Below are 19,165 nucleotides of genomic sequence, written 5' to 3' on the forward strand. Positions count from 1 at the left end.
TCTATCGAAGGAATAAACCATGATTTTATCTATCTCTTCTATGGTAATAGCTTTTTGGGAATGAACATGGCATGCAGTTCTCAAACAAGGACATTATTTTGGTCACGTTTGTGTGCCCCCTCCCCTCCGTGCAAGCTCCTGTATCTCTCCCTGCCCCATCGACTATGGTTCCTGGAATTATCCCCCAGGTTCTACCCTCTGGACCAGTCCCAGCCTGGATGTGGGAAGGGAAGGCTCTTGAAGGAGAGGCTGTGGCACCACTAGGTCCCTGGACTCTACCCTGGGGCCTTCCTCTTAGCCCCGGATGTGGGAAGGGAGGCCCAGGATGCCAGGGATCTTAGCCAAGACAGGAAGCCCCACACTCGGAGGCCTTAAAGAGAGAGCTGAGGCAGAGGCACATCATTCGTGTCCAAAATTGGGCCTGCTGAGTCCACGGAGAGAGTAAGTGACAGTTGCTCCCGCCTTTAGGGGCAAAGCTGGGCCTCCCGCCCCGTCCCCTGTGGGAACCCAGGGTTCCCGATCCCACACATTCTGTGGGCCTGACCTTTCCCAGGTTGGAGAGGGGCTGATGCAGCTGGGGTCTCTCGGTTCCCTCTTGCAGCACCTACAGGATGAAGGCTCTCTCCCTCCTCCTCCTCCCAGTCCTGGGGCTGCTGGTGTGTGGCAAGTTGACGTGTCCCATGGATAAAGCCATCAGTGAGAAGATCCAGGAACTCACCAGCTCCCTAAGTGAGCACCCTCGCATCCAACCTTGGCAGGGGCCTCAGGGGCCCCTCTGATTCCTGACATGGAGCGAACATCAAGCCAACCCCAACTCCAACCCCAGCCAAATCTCAACCCCAAACCCAACCCAACCCCATTTCCCCCCAGCTCCACCTTTAGCAACAGCTCCAAACCCTCCTCCCTCCAAAACACACACCTCAAAGCAGAATCTTGGGAGGTGATGAGCTCCCGACCCCCTGGGCCTTCCCCAGGGGCGTTTTCTTGAGCCCCGTGCCCATCTCCAAACCACCAGGGCCTGGGCAGCATGAGATTGGGGGAGGGGCAGCTCGGTTTCACAGTTACCTTGGTCACTCCTTCCATAGCTCCTGAGGCAATAAGGAACATTGGCCTGGAGTGCCGGAGTGTCACCTCCAGGGGGCACCTGGTCACTTGCCCCTCAGGTGAGTACAGAACCCGTGGTCCAGGCTCTCAGTTCTGTTCTCAGTACCCCATAACCCCCTCCCCTAGGTCCAGCCTCTATTTCTCTAGGACCACAGAGTCTCAGCCTCTACTTCTGTAATGTCCTGGTCTGCACTCCCAGCCTTGTCCCTTCCCCCAACTCCCGGACCCCATTTCCTCAGGACACTGGTGTCCAGGCTCCCCGCCTCCCCGCCGCCCACGCTGCCAGACCCCTGGAACCCCAGGCCCGCAGCCTCTAGCTCAGAGTCCAAGCTCTCTCCTCCTCGCTCCCCCTCGCAGGTTTCGCCGTCACCAGCTGCACCTGTGGCTCTGCCTGTGGCTCGTGGGACGTGCGCGCCGAGACCACGTGCCACTGTCAGTGCGCCGGCATGGACTGGACCGGAGCTCGCTGCTGTCGCCTGCGGGCCGAATAGCCTAAGGTTGCGCATGGAGCGGGGTGGGGCGCGCGGGCCTGGGTGCGTGGCCAGGCCTCGGAGGGGCGGGGTCCTGTCTCAGAGGGGCAGGGCTGGAAATAAACCTCCGAGAAGATGATGGAGAAAGCCCGGGACCTATGCTGTTGTCTTCTGTGGGGTGTGGGTGACTGAGCCGGCATCTTCAAAAAGAGCAAGGCGCCAGAGGGAGGGGGGTGGGGGACAGCCGTGACTTTCTTCCGCCCCATTCCCCCCTCCTCCCTTATCCACCACGTCTACTTCTGAAAATGGGGCCTTAACTTCCTGTAATGACAACCACACCCAAGGCTCATGGCCTAAGGGAGTGTAAGCTTTATTTATTTATTTTTGGCCACACCGGGTGGGCATGTGGGATCTTAGTTCCCTGACCAGGGATCGAGCCCGCACCCCCTGAACTGGAAGCGTGGAGTCTTAACCACTGGACCAGTAGGGAAGTCCCAAGAGTGTTACCTTTGAGGCCACCTTGACGGTCACCCTAAGGCCTCGGGCCTCCTGGGAAGTTGCTGGGCCATTCTCCCCCACTGCTCACAACGAAGCCTCATCGGGATCTGGGTCTGGACAGGACAGGAACCCCCCCACCCCCTAACCCACATACACTCCAGGGCCTCAAGCCACCAGCAGCCCCAGGGTCAGGGTGCATCCCTGAATCCATTGCTGAGTCCAGAGTCCTGAGCACCATCCCTCACTCCCCACCTGCATCAAGGGACATTTGTACCCCTCATGAACACTCAAATTCGAAAACACAGGGCAGGGGACTTGTTTGCTCTTTGCTGTATCCTGGCGCTTAGAAGAGAGCATGGCACATAGTAGGTGCTCAGGAAAATGTCTTGAATAAATAACCACACACACAGGTGAATACACCACCTAGGTACACACACTACACGTATGTACACAGTTACACACGGCCATGTGCACACATAGTACACAACCCAGTTACCACTGTCACACAAAGACACCATGCCCACAGACACACACATGCCCACTGTGGAGAGGGACCTAGGGACACATAGACACATGTATGCCTTGGACAGACACTCGTACTTCCAACATCAAGTCCCCACCCCAGCTTGGATGACGTTGGTCTCAGTCTGGAGTCAAAGCCCTAGAAGGCAAATCCTCAGCATTGCTGTGGGCACAAATCCAGGTGATTCAAGTTCCGGTTTCCTGAGAATCTTAACCCAGGAGTCTCAAAATCCAGCCCCTGAGAGATGCAGACAGAGACTTCAGAACACTTAGCACCCAGTCTTTTTTTTTTAATTATTCTTTTTAAAATTAATTAATTAATTAATTAATTTATGGCTGTGTTGGGTGCGGGCTTTCTCTAGTTGTGGCGAGCAGGGGCTACTATTGGTTGCGGTGCGCGGGCTTCTCACTGTCATGACTTCTCTTGTTATGGAGCACGGGCTCTAGGTGCACAGGCTTCAGTAGTTGTGGCATGTGGGCTCAGTAGTTGTGGCTCACGGGCTCTAGAGCTCAGGCTCAGTAGTTGTGGCACATGGGCTTAGTTGCTCCGCGGCATGTGGGATCTTCCCGGGCCAGGGCTCGAACCCGTGTCCCCTGCATTGGCAGGCAGATTCTTAACCATTGCACCACCAGGGAAGCCCCCGTGCCCAGTCTTAAGAGGGACCCAAGACTTAAAGGTCACAGACCCCAGCAGCACACTCCAGAGGCTGGAGAATGGGTGACAGGGTGGGTTTGTGGTTTTCAGGATGTTTTGGACTCTCTTCCCACTGACAACCACCCCCTATGATGGTACACCCACCTGTCTGATCATGGTAGTCGTGAGCTGAGATCACACAAACACTTCTGGTGCCCATGAAGCCCACCAGACCCCAATCCAGGGATTCCCCTCCCAGGTCCTCCCTCCTAACCCCACCTTGGCCATGGGGTTGGAGTGGGACCACTGAGTCAGAAGAGTGTTAAGGACCAGAGAGGGCGAGTGTAGTACCTTGTCCATACTGCTCCCTCGCTGTCCCCTGACCCTGATGCGAATGCCTCTTTGACTCCAAGACCCACAATTGTCCCCCTGTATCTGGACCCCAAGAAGAGCCTCTTTAGAGGTCTCAGTTCCAACACAGTCAGCCTCCTGTCTCAGAGTGCAGACTTCGACAGGCAAAGCCCCTTCTTAAGCCTCTTTCTTCATTTGCCAACTGCCCAGCCCCCCGTAGTAGCCAAGATTGTGCTAGTTGCAGGTGCCGCAGACCCCCCATCAAGCTAGCTTGAGCAAAAGTGGAAGGACATTTCTGGATTATGTAACTGAGAGGCTCAGGGTTAGAACAACAGACTCAGGTATGGCTGGATCTAGGGTCTCAGATAATGTCTCCAGGACCCGACTCCCTGTCAGGTCTGCTCTCCTTAGTGTTGGCTTCACTCTCAAGCAAGTTCTCCCCTGTCACAGCACCAGGCTTATAACCTGGCAGTCTGACAGAGGGGGGAAAAAGAGAGAATGCCCTTTTTCCTGGTTAACCCAATAAAAGCCTCAGGCTTGGGGACTTCCCTGGTGGTCCAGTGGGTAACACTGCGTGCTCCCAATGCAGGGGGCCCAGGTTCAATCCCTGGTCAGGAAACTAGATCCCGCCTGCATGCTGGCACAACCAAAATAAGCAAGCAAACAAAAGAATCCCTAAAGCCTCCGGCCTGAGTCTCATTGGTTGAGTCTGGCTCATTTTGCCCACCCCTTTGCCAAATTTTGGACTTTGATTGGCTGGGCCTGATCATGTGCTCACCCTAAACCAATACCTGGTTAGGACACATTTTCTTTCTTAAAAGAAAATTGAGACTGTTGCTCCATGAAATGATCTGGTCAGGCAACCCCATGGAGCCCTCCTAGGCCACCATGACATGGTTGCTTGTAGATTTCCAGTTCCGGGGCTACCTTTTTCTCAAAGTCCAGAGGGCTAGAGCCTGGTCTTAGCCTTATCGGAGCCAGGGAAATGTGTAATGCCACGGCCCCGCCCCCTATGCCTGTCCATCAGAGCAGAGCCAGTTCCCCATTGGTCCATCTCTTCTGTGGCTATTACATCAGCAGGGGCGGGGTCACATCTCTCAATGGCTGACCTCTTTGTAAGAGGAGTTGGAGGAGCTGGCGTCTAATCATTATTAAATGGATCGTCCTTGAACAGACAAGATTGGCAATACTTTAGGAAAGAGAACATTATCCTCACCAGCCAGATCTCGGGGACCATTCCAAAGTTATCGAGAATTTAATCACATATTTTAAACCTAAAACATACTCACTTTGCACTCACAGAAAGTTTTAAACTTATTTTTTCCAAAGGGAGTGTAACAGAGCAGGACCCTACGGGGCCTTCCCAGGACAGACACCACCTCCCCCCATGTCCTCTGCCTGCCTCTTGTCTGTAGAAAAACTTTAGCCAAAGAATACATTTAATCAGAGAAATGGAAAAATGCAGAAGCAAAGAAAAAGTTAAACAGGAAAAAATAATAGTTTTGCCATTAAGCAAGGTCAGGACCTTTAGTTCCTCCTCAAGGGCTATAGATAATATTCTGAGCCATAGGCTTTGAGCTGCGTAGTGGAGACCAAAACCCCTACCAGGTGGGGGAAGTTAACTTTGTGATGACAACACTATAGCCATGACATAAGTTGCCCCATCTTACACAATTTTGAGAACCTGCCTCAAGGAAATGGGAACAAACCAACCCTGGAACTGAAGATTAACTGTACTTAAAACAATCCAGATGACATTGATCAGACCACCGCACGAACAACTTCAAGGTGATTGTCGGAGCCGACTCTACTGTTTCTGCATGTAGCCCCCTCCCTCCATCTATCCACCCCTGAAACTCCCCTTTAAAAGCTTTTGCCCCCTGATCGGCAGCTGGGAGTTGTCTTTTGGACATGAGTCTGCCTTCTCCCCAGGTTGCTGGCCTCCTGAATAAAGCAACCTTTTCTTTTCAACCAACACTTAGCTCTCAGGTATCGGCTTTTGAGTGGTGATATGCCAAACCTGAGTTCAGTAACAGGAGAAAATTATAATATTCTAGACCAGCACTGTCCAATATGGCAGTGAAATGTAGCCAGTCCAAGTTGAAATGTGCCTTAAGTGTAAATACATGTTTGGTTTTGAAGACTTAGTACCCCCCCCCAAAAGGTAAAATATCTCAATAAACATGTGGTTCACAAACAACTGATTAAAAAATAGTCCGAAAACCTGAATAGACATTTTTCCAAAGAAGACATACAGATGGCTAATGGGCACATAAAAAGATGCTCAACATCACTAATTATTAAAGAACTGCAAATTAAAACCACAATGAGATAACCCCTCAACTTATCAGAATGGCTTTTATTTAAAAGCCTACAAATGTTGGCAAGGATGTGGAGAAAATAGAACCCTTATACACTCTTGGTAGTAATGTAAATTGGTCCAGCCACAATGCAAAACATTATGGTGGTTCCTCAAAAAACTAAAAACAGAACTAATATATGATCCAGAAATTCCACTCCTGGGTATATATCCAAAAAATTGAAAACACTAATTTGAAAAGATAAATGTACCCCAATGTTACAATAGCCGAGATATGGAAGCAACCCAAGTGTCCATCAACAGATGAATGGATAAAGAAGATGGGATATATATGTATATAAATATACATATATACACACATACATACACACAATGGAATATTACTCAGCCATGAAAAAGGATGAAATTCTGCCATTTGCAAAAACATGGATGGACTTGGAGGGTATTATGCTTAGTGAAATAAGCCAGACAGAGAAAGACAAATACTGTACGTTATCACTTGTACGTGGAATCTAAAGAAAATTTTTTTTAATGAATGTATATTAAAAGACAGAAACAGACTCACAGATACAGAGAACAAACTAGTGGTTACTAGTGGGGAGAGAGAAGGGGAAGGGACAACGTACGCTTAAGGGATTAAGAGATACAAACTGCTACGTATGAAGTAGATAAGCAACAAGGATATATGGTACAGCACAGGGAAATATAGCCCTGGAGTATAGTCTATAAAAATATTGAGTCACGATGCTGTACACCTGAAACTAACATAAAATTATAAACCGACTATACTGCAATTTTTAAAAACCCTGCCAAACATCCACATTATACTCTATCAGAAGGCACCTCTCTAGACTTAAAGAAAAAATTCCTTATATACTTTGTCTCATTTTAATCCCCAGTTCTCAAGGTCAGATAGACACAAAGAGAGATTTAAGACACCTAGACAGAGTGGAGACAGTGTGAGCGCATGAATATGCATAAGCATGCAAATGAGCATGTCATGTGTACACGTGAACAGATATGTGACAGGGGGTATTCAGGAGTGTGTGTGTGTGCAAGTGTGTGTGTGGGTCTGGGCAGGCGAGCAGATGTGTGGATGAGGCTGGGTGTGTTTCTGAGTATTTCTCTGTCAGGGGTCTCCAGGTGGAGGAGGAGCTAACTTCCAGGGTTAGGTCAAGGTGATGTCTGGCGTCAGTCCCAAATGTAGGGGTGGAGTTCCAGTGGTTTAGTCCCATTGCCTCATATCCGTTCCTCTCCTCAAAGGGGCCTTGAAGAAGTAGAACTTCTCAGTGTGGAGCTGAGGCGTGGGACTAGGGCAGCGGAAAGGTAGGTGTGGGGACCTAGGAATCCTGCCTCCAAGGCTGGATGCCCCTGCCCCCAAAGGTGGGGCTCTGGGGTGCCACAGCATCTCCCGCGAGAGCAAGAGGAGATGGGAGGATGAGGTTTATCCAGGTAGACGCACGCACACCCTCAGCTTCCTGTAAAGTTCCTGACCGTCCTCTTCTTTTAAGAAAAAATATTTTATTGAATATAATTGACATATGACGTTGCATAAGTTTACGATGTACAACATGTTGATTTGATACATTTATATACGGCAAGTTCCTGACCATCCGATTCTGTTTCTGGGTCTGTGGGCATCTCTTCTTGGTCCTCCCTGAGACCTCTGGTCTCCTAAGATTCCTCTCTCGGTTGGGGTGAGAATGTCCCAGGGTGGGAGGGCCCTGCAGCCTTGACAAGAGGAGGCTGGCCTCTCTTCCCTCTCCTCTATCCCAGCCCAGAGATTTCCTCATCTTCCCAGACACTTTCTAGTGGGCGGGGTTCTGTGTAGGCAAATTGGTAGGCTGGGGACTGCGGAGGCGGAGGAAAGCTCCACGAACCAGGAGATCAAGATGCAGGCGGCAGCCTTCAAAAACAAGAAACGGAGGTCCCCGGCCAATGAAGGTTAGACGCCTTGGGTGGGGAGGGGAGAGGCAAAGAGCTGAAAGCGGGGGGCCAGAGGGCTCCTTCCCCCACCCAAAGTGTGCGTGTGTCTGTTTATCACCCAAATGTTCACTCACATCCTCTCCACTTAATCAAGATGTAGATCATAGCTCCCCACTCCTTAATCTTTACACCCGGAAGCTTGTTGAGTGCAGGGCTCCGTGAACCAAGACGTCTGAGGCCCCTCTCCCACCCTCACCCCGCCCCAGTGCTCACGTCAGCTTTCTTCAAGCCCTCTCACTGACATGCCCACAGGTGCAGATGACCCTGCCTATGAGAATATCACCTTCAAAACCCAGCACCAGCCAAAGGGCGGTCATTCACCACCGGAGAATAAAGGTAAGAAGCCGCCCACTAGCCCACATCACACAGCCTTGGGAGGGGCCCATGGGAGGGACAAGGGGCCATGTGTGGAGGTTAGGGTCAATGGTGTGGGGTGTGGTGGCATCAAGGCTTGTGTGTGACAGCGGTGGGGGGTAGCTTTGAGGAGGTGGTGATGATGATGGTGTGATTGTGCCGGTGGAGGTGCTGGTGAAGGTCTGGGTGCTGGTGACAGTGAGTAGGGGACCACGTAGTGGATCGGGACACAACCACCTAGATAGAGCTGATGAGGGTGCTGATGAGGTCCTGGTGATGAAAACAATGCTGGCAACAACGGGCATTGATGTTGGTGGGTGTTGGTGACAGGGATGTTAAGGGGGGCATGATGGTGACCGTGTTAGCGACAGTTGCTTGTGGCACTGGCCAGGGTGCATGTTGGTGGCAGTGTTGTTGATGGCCACAGCTGCTTATGGTATCGGGAGCAGTGGGTGTAGGTTTTACAGTCAGTGTTGATGGTCTGAGTGGCAGTGTTGGGCCCTGGAGATGACCTGTCCTGCCTCTACCCCCGTTCCAGCCCAGTCCAAGCCAGCCTCCGACCCTGCCCAGGTCCCCCATTGGTTGCCTAAAGCCATGATGAGCCTGTATGTTCTCCTCGCTCTTAGCCTTCTCCTCATCATCCTCTCAGCCTTGGTCCTGGTGAAGAGTGAGTGAGGTGTTTTGTTCTGTTTTGGTGGTGGAGGAGGGGGCTGGGGCAGTGTGGAGGGGTTCCCAGGAGCTGGGGCGGTCCAGCGCTGCTCCCGACTGCAGACCTGAGGCGATTCTAAGGTTTTCTTGCCTCCCCACCCCATCCTGAACAGATTCCGAGATGTCCCAGGAGCTGCTGGTCTTGAGAAGTGAGCTCCACAACGGTGAGGGAAGGACCTGGGTCGGGGTGGGGGTAGGGAGAGCAGAGGTGACACAGACAACCCTGATGCACACCCTCAGTCTCTCTTTCGGTGGGAGAGTGCCAGGACAAGGAGAGGAAGCGCTGGAACGATGTCAAGCAGGGCATTGACACGGTCACGAGCAAGGTCCATGAAGGGAACCAGAAACTGAGGACGCTGGCAACAGGTGCCCTTATAGATCTCCACTGGGCGAATTTGCCTCCATGCCCAGTATTGGGCTGGGTGTTGGGGAGTCGGGGGAGGGGACAGCAAGGGTCCCGCCCTTCCAGAGCACAAGGTTTGGAGAGGTGATGGATGTCACCCTCCAAGTCACTTGGGGAGTATATAAATGCATGGGAACTCCAAGTACATGGGCTGTGTGGCACCCCACGTTGGGGGCCGGGCAGGGAGAAGGCTTCCAATAAAGCTAAGAAAGCCCCACTTCAGCTTTTTCCTGTCTCTCCCCAGTCTCAAGCATAAACGAAATCAAGACTACATTACAGGAAATCCTCCAGATGCTGAAGATGCCAAATCCAAGTAAGTTGGGCCCAGGGGAGGCGGATGAGGGGCCCCCTTGGATTTGGCCCCAGATTCTCTTTCAAGAGTGGGATCTGTCTGACCTCGGATCTCCACCCTTCACCCCCGCCCCCACCCCGCAGAGCCCACACCTCAATAAAAGAAAAGACATCAAAGCCCTGGCTACACCTCGGAGGACAAGATAGCACCTCTCAGCGAAGATGGAAAATGGGGGCCCCAGCCTGGTCTGAAGCTGTGCTTCATCCCACGTGTAGAAAATCATGTGTCTTGGTGAATGTGTTGTGGAGTTGCGTGTGTGCATATGTGCTCGTGTGTCGGGGTAAGCACTTCATGGAGGGTGGGTATTTCAGTGTTTCCCACAGGAAGGTGTTATGGGTGAATGTTGAAGGCGGGAGTCACAGCGAGTATGGTGTGCACCCCTATGTCACTGTACATGTGATGCACATGTGTATTGCAGTGTGTTGTGAGTGTAATGCATGTCACCGTGGGTGGCTGTGGCGACCACAGAAGTGTGTCACTGTGGGTGTGGGTGTTGGTGACACGTGTTACACGTGCCCATTTCAGCGTAAACACATGTGTGTCCTGCAGGATGTTGTGTGATGGAGGCGTGAGTGGGTGGGGTGGGCACACCATGGGAATGTATCACTGTAATTGTGGGTGTGTGCCCTGTCACACCCACCTGTCACGCTGTGCCGGCCTGAACAGGTGTGTGTCAACACGAGTGTGCCTGGCTATGCCACTGAGGGTGTTCAGAGCGTGGACCCGCATGTGTCCGTTTGTTTCTGCACTCACATTCCGTGATTCATGATGATAAAGGCCAAGGGGAAACAACGCGGCTTTCAGATCTGTTATTGGTGTGTCTGGGGAGCTTTGGAACCTGGTAGGGAGGGTCTGTAAGTGTTCAGACTCGGAGAATGAGAAGGGTCACACGGTGAACACGTGGACGTAATGCCAGGAACCCTGGGGGCACGAAGGGGCATGAGAACCAATGTCTGCAGTGGGTCCCCAGTGTGTCCATGAATGTGTACCCTGGGAGCGACTGAGTGCCTGCGCCGCTGAGTGTGTGCCCATGAGGGTCTGTGGCCTGAGACGTCTAATGTCTCCCTAAGTGTTCATGGGCCCACGAATGTATGAGCCCCTGAGTATGTACTGTGCTCTGGAATGTATCTGTCCACAGGGCATGTATTCATGAGGGCACATGCCCTTAAGTGTACTATGCCCACGCCTCATGGATGTACGTCCTCTGAGAACTTGTGCCCACGGACATGCGCATGGACCCTAAGACAAGTGGACATGTTCGCATGGACATATGTGTGTCCCTTAGACAGGTGAGTGTGTGTGCATGGGTATACATGTGCCCCCGAGACAAGCAGACATATGCCCAAGGACGCACATGTTCCCAAGACAGAGACGTGTGCCCATCATCCCGGGCCGCACCCCTCTGTAGGGCCGCACGGACACGCGCGCCCCCGGGCGGCCACTCTCGGGAATCACAGAGCGCGCCCCGCCCGTCCCGCCTCGGCGCCTGCGCACGCCGGGCCTTTTACGGCGCCGTAAAGCAACTCGGCCGAATCGGCTGCCGCAAGTCCCGGTGAGACCCCGCCCGCCACCACCCCTCCCGGCGCCGTGCCGCGTCCGCTCCCCAGCCCCTCTCCGCGGGTCTTTGGGTCCTGGGTCAGGGTCTCGGCGTCCACGATCCCCGGACTCCCTCTTCGGCCCACCCCAGGGGACCACGAGGAGGGTGGGCTCCTTCCCGGTCCCTCTGCCTGGTCCACGCCGGGGCCGGGGTCGCGGGATCCCGGTCTTAACACAGCTTAGCTCACCAACCCCATGGCAGGCGGGTGGAGGGGTCTCAACACTCCCCCTCCGCTCTCGCGCGCTGGGCAGTCCCCATGTAGGCAGCTGCGCACCGGGGCAGGGGCGTCCTGGAGCTCCTGAGATTCCTGGTCTTTTCATCCCCCACGCAGACCTGGTTGGGGCCCTCTCAGCATCCCCAGACCCTTCCGGCTTCTGGCCAGGTCCCTGCGTAGTGGGGCAGGGTTCTCAGTTACCCCTCCCGACCCCACCCTTAGCAGGGGTGTGCGTGTCTCAAGAGTCCTTGGGATTCCACCCCCCGCCCCATCCGCTGCCATTCCCATCGCTGATCCACATTTGTTTTGTTTTTTGGTCTCAGCACCCCCTAGGGATTTTCTCCCAGCCACCCCCTTCCGGGTCTCTCGACAGCTGTGGCTTCACGTCCTGTGATGGGAGGATCACTGGGCCCCTTCCTGGCTCCCCTAACCCCCGGGTCCGACAGTCCGCCCCCTCCCTCTTTCCACAGTGCAGCTACCTTTCTGGAAAGCACTCGGGTGGGGTGTTCCCAACGCCTTCTCTGGCCGCCCCTCCAGTCTTCTTACAAACGCAGGCCCACTCAAAGAGGCATGCTTCGTGCATGACAGATTGGTGCTGCCCGAGGGTGCGGGTTTGGAAGGGTTCCCAGCATCCTCTCCTGGCTTGCCCCATGTGTCTTGCTTGTTCCCCAAGCTCCCAACCCTCCTGGCCGTTGGTCTCCACACACCCCCTACTCCTCTCTCCCAGTTTCTCTGACTCCGCAGGGGAGAGGCAGGGAAGTTCTCTTCACCCAGGGAAGTCAGCGCTGTTGCTGCTGGAGCGCATGGCGGGGGGAGGGATAGTTGCCAGTGTACGCTCACGGCCCCCCATCCTCGTCCCCTTCCTGCCCTAGGTTTGACGCCCCCCTCCCCGCGCACTAGTTTTCTGGTTACTCGTACAGGCGGCGGAGGGCTTGGGACGGTGCTTTGAACGCACAAGGGTCACCTGGAACTCGAGGGGGGGGGTGGTTTCGAGCGCCCCCTTCTGTTCCCTCTCTTGTCTCTCCTCCCACCTTCCCCCTCCACCCCCCTCCCTCCGAAATCCTCTCCCTAGCCTAGGGTACAAGCCTACCCCGTCTCCCGTTTGGCCGTCTCTGGCTAGGCGTAACGGAGGTATGCTTTACGCGCAGGTGGGTACCTTCTTCTACTCATCTCTTCCCACGTGGGAAATCACTGATGGAGCGCACAAGGGACGTGGTAGAGAGGGGCTCCTTCCCGCCTCTGACACCCACGTTTTCTCGTCTCCCCGCAGGGCAGCGGCGGCATGGAGGCGCGCTTCACGCGCGGAAAGTCGGCGCTGCTGGAGCGCGCGCTGGCCCGGCCGCGCACCGAGGTGAGCCTGAGCGCCTTCGCGCTGCTCTTCTCCGAGCTGGTGCAGCACTGCCAGAGCCGCGTCTTCTCTGTGGCGGAGCTGCAGGCTCCCCTGGCCGCGCTAGGCCGCCAGGTGGGCGCCCGCGTTCTGGATGCGCTGGTGGCTCGCGAAAAGGGCGCCCGGCGCGAAACCAAGGTGCTGGGCGCCCTGCTCTTCGTTAAGGGCGCCGTGTGGAAGGCGCTCTTCGGCAAGGAGGCCGACAAGCTGGAGCAGGCCAATGACGACGCCCGCACCTTTTACATCATCGAGCGGGAGCCGCTCATCAACACCTACATCTCCGTGCCCAAGGAGAACAGCACGCTCAACTGCGCCAGCTTCACGGCTGGCATCGTGGAGGCGGTGCTCACGCACAGTGGCTTCCCCGCCAAGGTCACGGCGCACTGGCACAAGGGCACCACGCTCATGATCAAGTTCGAGGAGGCGGTCATCGCCCGAGACCGGGCCCTGGAGGGCCGCTGATTCCACCCCCGCCCTCCTGATAAAGGATGAAGATAGCCCCCTTCCCAAGCGTGTCTTGTGTCTTGTGTGAGGGCCTCAGAGATCCGCTCAACACCTTGACCCGGGAATTCCCTGGCGGTGCAGTGGTTAGGACTCGGTGCTTTGGCACTTTCACTGCCGAGGGTGCGGGTTCAATCCCTGGTCAGGGAACTAAGACCCCGCAAGCCCCTCAGCATGGCCAAACAACAAAAACACCCACCTTGACCCAGGCCCCTGCCTCAGGCTGCTGAGGGATGCCAAGGCCCAAGCGTGTTTATTTATTATTATTATTTTTAAAAATATTTTACTTATTTATGTGGCTGTTCCAGGGTCTTAGTTGCGGCACGCGGGATCTAGTTCCCTGACCGGGAATCGAACCCGGGCCCCCTGCGTTGGGAGTGCGGAGTCTTAACCACTGGGCCACCAGGGAAGACCCCCCCCCCCCCCAAGTGTGTTTATAGTACAATGGGGAGGTGGGGTGGGGGCAGAGGGAAGATAAACCAGGCCCAAGGAGCTGCTGGTATGGCTGCAGTAGGGAGAATGCTGGCACCTTCCGAATCACAGTTGGAGGCCATCCCTCGGCTGAGGAGGTGGGTGTGTGGGGGGGTATCAGGGTGGAGGGATCAGGCCAAGGGAGACTCCTTTAGACCAGGGGCTGGCACACATTTTCTGTAAAGGACCAGAGGGTGAATAGTTTGCACCCAGCAGCGTCTGTCCAACTACTTTGCAGTGTAGACAGCAGTGGGTTAAGGAGTGGGTGTAGCTGTGTGTCTAGAAAACAGACAGAGGATGGTTGTTTGTCAACCCTCCACACCTTTCTATTTTTTATTTTTGGCTGTGTTGGGTCTTTGTTGCTGCACACGAGCTTTCTCTAGTTACGGCGAGCGGAGGCTACTCTTCGTTGTGGTGTGCAGGCTTCTCATTGCGGTGACTTCTCTTGTTGCAGAGCATGGGCTCTAGGCGCGCGGGCGTCAGTAGTTGTGGCATGCAGGCTCAGTAGTTGTGGCGCACGGGCTTAGTTTCTCTGCAGCATGTGGGATCTTCCCGGACCAGGGCTCGAACCCGTGTCCCCTGCGTTGGCAGGCGGATTCTTAACCACTGCACCACTAAGGAAGTCCCCAACCCTTTTTTTTTTTTTTAGACCTTTGCTACTCAGAAGTGTGGTTCCGGGCCTCAGTGTCAGCATCCTCCAGGAGCCTGTCGGAAATGCAGACCCTCAGGCCCACCCCAGACTAACCACTCAGAGTCTGCATTTTAGCGGGGTCCCCAGGGGATTCCTGTGTGCAAACTGGGGCGGCTGCCCCCCTCCACCCCCCCAAGAGTTTCCAATGCTGCAGATCTGGGGTGAGCCGGGGATTTGCACCTCTAACAAGTTCCTAGGAACTTCTGTTAACTCCAGGGGCCGCACTTTGAGAACCCTGGCCTTAGAGACCTGGTTCTCAAGGGGAAACAGGCGGGCTCACTTGAAAGTCATCTGGGTGCTTAAAATAGTTTGCGGTTCATCTCTAAACACATGATCCCATTACCTGAACACACGTTCCTTGCTGACAAAGGAAAATAACTACATTTCAGGCAAACTGCCCTTTTGCCCACCACCCTTGATCTCTTGATCACTTCCTGCCACCCCAATGAAAGCTCTTCAGGACTTTGGAGGGGAAAATTTCTTCACATTTTCGCTTCCCCCCCCCGCCACGCCCTTGGCCAAGACCTGAACAAGTGTGTTTTTTGTTTTTTGGGGGGGTTTTTTTGCGGTACGCGGGCCTCTCACCGCTGCGGCCTCCCCCGTTGCGGAGCACAGGCTCCGGACGCGCAGGCTCAGCAGCCATGGCTCACGGGCCCAGCCACTCCGCGACACGTGGGATCTTCCCGGACCGGGGCACGAACCCGTGTCCCCTGCATCGGCAGGCGGACTCTCAACCACTGCACCCAGGGATTCTTGGTGGGGGAACGCCCTGGGCCAAACTCCCGGATGGGCTGCTTTCCAACTCCAGGCTTGATGCTCTGCCTCTCAGGAAGACGTCCACCTGTGCCCCTGTGTTCCATCTACCAACCAGGACTAGGCCAGGCTGTTCACCGAGCAGGGAGGGGCCTGGCTGGAATGTCCCCAGACCGTGCACTCCAAGAGAGCAGGCACCGTGTTACCTCATCTGTCATGCTGTGTCCCCAGCTTGAGGACAGGTAGCCCTCAGTACATGTCTACTGAATGCATGACTCTGGTGGCCTGAGGCTGTTCATTCTGGGCCCCCAAATGTCCCTCTCAACCTTGATCAGGGCTAATTGTGGGGACCTGAACCCACTGCATGTTTTGCCGAGTGACAGACGAGGAACATTTTTAGCAGGGGAGAAAGTTGTCAGGTGGGCAACAGAGGGAGTTCACTGGGGGCCACTGGGTGGGCAAAGATGGCAGGAGGCCTGGGGAGTGGGGACCCTGGGGGGGGCTGTCACCTGGTCCAGGAGCCAGAGGAGGTGGCCTGGGGCAGTGGCAATGGGGATGGAGAGAAGCAGGTAGGTTTGAGATGAGATAGCCTTTATGATGGGAGGGACGTGGGGGTGGGTGCTTGGAAGATGCTATGGAAAATGACCAGTGTGGGTGGACAGCTGGGCGGTGAGGACACAGGAACGAGGAGGAGAAAGTTTGGGAACAAGTCCTGCTGGGCTGCGGGGAGGCCACAGGACGGGGTTCTAGATAGAGGCTGGGCCTGTGATGGAATCTGGAGTTTCCGAGCTTCTGACAACTCTGCAGGTCCAGGCGCCCCAGCCCCAGGCCATACTGGTGCCCAGTGGCCCTACATGTTCTAACTGGGACTCGACGGCTTGCGTGATGCTAGGTTCCTGCCAAGACTCAATTTAGACACCCACACAACACACACACACACACACACACACACACACACACACACACACACACACACACACACACACACACCAGAAAAGCACAAATCGACATGCAAAGACATCCACACAACACACATACAAAGATTCAGACAGGGCTTCCCTGGTGGTGCAGTGGTTGAGAGTCTGCCTGTCGATGCAGGGGACACGGGTTCATGCCCCGGTCCTGGAAGATCCCACATGCCGCGGAGTGGCTGGGCCCGTGAGCCATGGCTGCTGAGCCTGCGCGTCTGGAGCCTGTGCTCCGCAACGGGAGAGGCCACAACAGTGAGAGGCCCGCGTACCGCAAAAAAAAAAAAGATTCAGACACACGGACAAACAGTACTATCCAACCACAGATACCTACACAATGCAAAACTGCCCATGCCCCATGTGCACACAGACACAACCCAGAGGCGTCTACACAACACACACACAAAGGTACAGACCACAGGATACCACCAAACCACACACGTACACAACGCATACACATAGATAGACACAGACGAATACACAGAAATGCACAGAGGTACACACAGCGCACACACACAACTTAAACACACAGAGACAACACACAGTGGGACTACAGACGCAAGAGAGACGCACCCAATGTGCACACAGATACACACAACGTAATCACATGCACACATAAACACAAACGCACATATAAGTGTACCGAAACATACACACACAAAACGCACATAGAGACACACACCACAGATATGCAACACACACGCACACGCACAAGTACAGTCATACAGACACACACACGTACGCCCTCTACCGGTCTTCTGCAGAACTGTTTCCGAAGAGGGCTTGATGGACAGAAGCAGGGCCCTCCTCCAGCAGCCCTCCTGCTGGAGGAGGGGAGGAGGGCTGGCCTTGGCCCTCCTCCCCCCACGCCCCATCCCCCACAGGCCTCAGTTTCCCCTTAGGACCTCTCCCTTCACCTCTGTACCACCGCCCGGCTTCAATCACCCCCAATCCTTGCTACTTTCCACATCTCTGTGTTCAGCCCCGTGCAGCTCCTGTGCATCGCTCGTTCATGTGACGAAAAAACTCATCAATAGTCAATCTAAGAAAGAAACGGAAAATTTTATTGGAGCCAACCTCAGCATTATAACCCGGGAGACAGTCTCTCAGAGAGCTCTGAGGGCTGTTCCGAAGAGGTAAAGGGGGAGGCCAGTATAGATGCGATTTTGGAGAAGGGGGGTTCGTGCAATCGAGCAGTCATCTTTTTATTAATTTTTTTAATTTTAACTTTAAATTTTTATTTTTTTTTATTTTTGGCCGCGCCATGTGGCATGTGGGATCTTAGTTCCCCAACCAGGGATGGAACCCACGCCCCCTGCATTAGAAGCACAGAGTCTTAACCACTGGACCACCAGGGAAGTCCCTCATCTTTTTTCTTTTTTAATTTTATTGAAGTCTAGTTGATTTACAATGTTGTGTTAGTTTCTGCTGTATAGCAGAGTGACTCAGTTATACATATATATTCTTTTTCATATTTCATATTTGAGTACTCATCTTGGTAGAAGGTTGCTGCTGTTATCGAGGAACAGATATCTTAGTTAATGATTTTAGTGGTTTCCTAAGGATGGGATGATGCAAGGAACTGAGTTCATAAAATTGTCTCCTGGAAATCTCTGTCTGTCCGAGGGCCAGTTCTGCCAATTTTCCTACAGCACAAAGTGCCTCATCCTGTTACAGTCTCCTCCTTTTTGGTCTTAATTTCGACCAAAGTTTGGGAGGCATTTCGTGACCAATTTGTCCCATGGTGCTAGGAATGCTCATTCCCAGGTCTGGGGAAGATTTCATGGATAGAGCCACTCAGTGTGCTATTAGTGGACTGTTACAGTAGCCAAAAGCTTCTGGACTACCTCTTTTACTAGCTCGTTGTGGTCCAGGAAATGGTTCCCTCTGTTGCTTCGTCCCATAGCTAGAGTTACACTATTAGAATCATTGATCTTATAAGACCATATGTTTGATCAACCGTTTCAAGTCACCTAATCATGATTAAATCTACCTGAGGCTCGATTACACGTTTGTTAAAGTCTTCTCTTTAATAAATTTATTTATTTTATTTTACTTATTTATTTTTGGCTGTGTTGGGTCTTTGTAGCTGCACATGGGCTTTCTCTAGTTGCGGCGAGCGGGAGCTACTCTTTGCTGCGGTGCGTGGGCTTCTCATTGCGGTGGCTTCTCTTGTTGCAGGGCACGGGCTCTAGGCACGCGGGCTTCAGTAGTTGTGGCACATAGGCTCAGTAGTTGTGGCTCGTGGGCTCTAGAGCACAGGCTCAGTAGTTGTGGTGCATGGGCTTAATTGCTGTGCAGCATGTGGGATCTTCCCAGACCAGGGCTTGAACCGTGTCCCCTGCATTAGCAGGTAGATTCTTAACCACTGCACCACCAGGGAAGTCCCTCGATTACACATTTGGTAATGCAAGAAACAATAATCTGGTAAAATAGGCAGAATACAAGTAATATAGCTAGTGGCATTAATAAGGTCATAAGTAAGTATTTAAGCTGAGAACTACCATTAGGTACTGCCCAGGATCGCCCCAGATTGTCTGACCAGTCTGTTCTGCATCCATCTCTATCTTTAAGGAAAATGGTATATTAGCACTGTATGGAAAGTTCGCCGAAGATATCTGCACATATAAGGCGAGTGGTGGCTCGTCGTGACCCCTTACAGATTGTGGAAGGGATGTCACCATCTAAGGAGTTACAGGGCTGGCGCCAGAAGGAGAAAATTGATCTTTATTGTTGAGTAGGTATTTCTGCCGTTGGGGAGGTCTGGTTCACGCGTAATGCAGATGCACGATGCACACAAGAGGGCGAGGGAGGAGACCAAAGGGCAGAGGAAAAATTTTATGTTTAAATTTTTCTCGTCTCCCCTTAAAATGTGAATTTT

The 19,165-nt window shown here is 53.5% G+C and overlaps 3 protein-coding genes and 1 non-coding gene across 6 annotated transcripts; 3 read left to right on the plus strand and 1 right to left on the minus strand.

Moving 5' to 3' along the window:
* The first annotated feature begins 424 nt into the window (after nt 1–424).
* RETN (resistin) lies at nt 425–1,611 on the plus strand. Its single transcript, XM_007460605.1, has 4 exons — nt 425–441; nt 602–729; nt 1,086–1,163; nt 1,462–1,611. Exons 2-4 carry the CDS (start codon nt 612–614, stop codon nt 1,593–1,595), a joined length of 330 nt encoding a protein of 109 aa, XP_007460667.1. The 5' UTR covers nt 425–441; nt 602–611; the 3' UTR covers nt 1,596–1,611.
* Nucleotides 1,609–12,633, plus strand: MCEMP1 (mast cell expressed membrane protein 1). Its single transcript, XM_007460744.1, has 12 exons — nt 1,609–1,637; nt 3,642–3,743; nt 7,163–7,225; nt 7,731–7,843; nt 8,138–8,221; nt 8,778–8,906; nt 9,061–9,111; nt 9,188–9,313; nt 9,595–9,663; nt 10,912–10,991; nt 11,111–11,254; nt 12,586–12,633. Exons 1-12 carry the CDS (start codon nt 1,609–1,611, stop codon nt 12,631–12,633), a joined length of 1,038 nt encoding a protein of 345 aa, XP_007460806.1.
* On the plus strand, nt 11,203–13,415 carry TRAPPC5 (trafficking protein particle complex subunit 5). 3 transcript variants are annotated; one of them, XM_007460607.1, is made up of 2 exons: nt 11,203–11,404; nt 12,784–13,415. In XM_007460607.1, the coding sequence occupies exon 2, from the start codon at nt 12,796–12,798 to the stop codon at nt 13,360–13,362; it is 567 nt and encodes a 188-aa protein (XP_007460669.1). In that variant the 5' UTR covers nt 11,203–11,404; nt 12,784–12,795; the 3' UTR covers nt 13,363–13,415. The 3 variants fall into 3 exon arrangements, with proteins under 3 accessions (XP_007460669.1, XP_007460670.1, XP_007460668.1); XM_007460608.1 differs by having other exon boundaries at nt 11,203–11,254; XM_007460606.1 differs by lacking the exon at nt 11,203–11,404 and adding an exon at nt 12,647–12,661 and having other exon boundaries at nt 12,784–13,396.
* Nucleotides 13,416–13,737: 322 nt separating this feature from the next.
* On the minus strand, nt 13,738–13,810 carry TRNAG-CCC (transfer RNA glycine (anticodon CCC)). Its single transcript has one exon. It is a non-coding gene; the product is annotated as a tRNA-Gly (tRNA).
* Nucleotides 13,811–19,165: the final 5,355 nt, after the last annotated feature.

This window comes from Lipotes vexillifer, unplaced genomic scaffold (genome assembly GCF_000442215.2).
Source record: "Lipotes vexillifer unplaced genomic scaffold, Lipotes_vexillifer_v1.1 scaffold1011, whole genome shotgun sequence".
Classification (NCBI taxonomy): domain Eukaryota; kingdom Metazoa; phylum Chordata; class Mammalia; order Artiodactyla; family Lipotidae; genus Lipotes; species Lipotes vexillifer.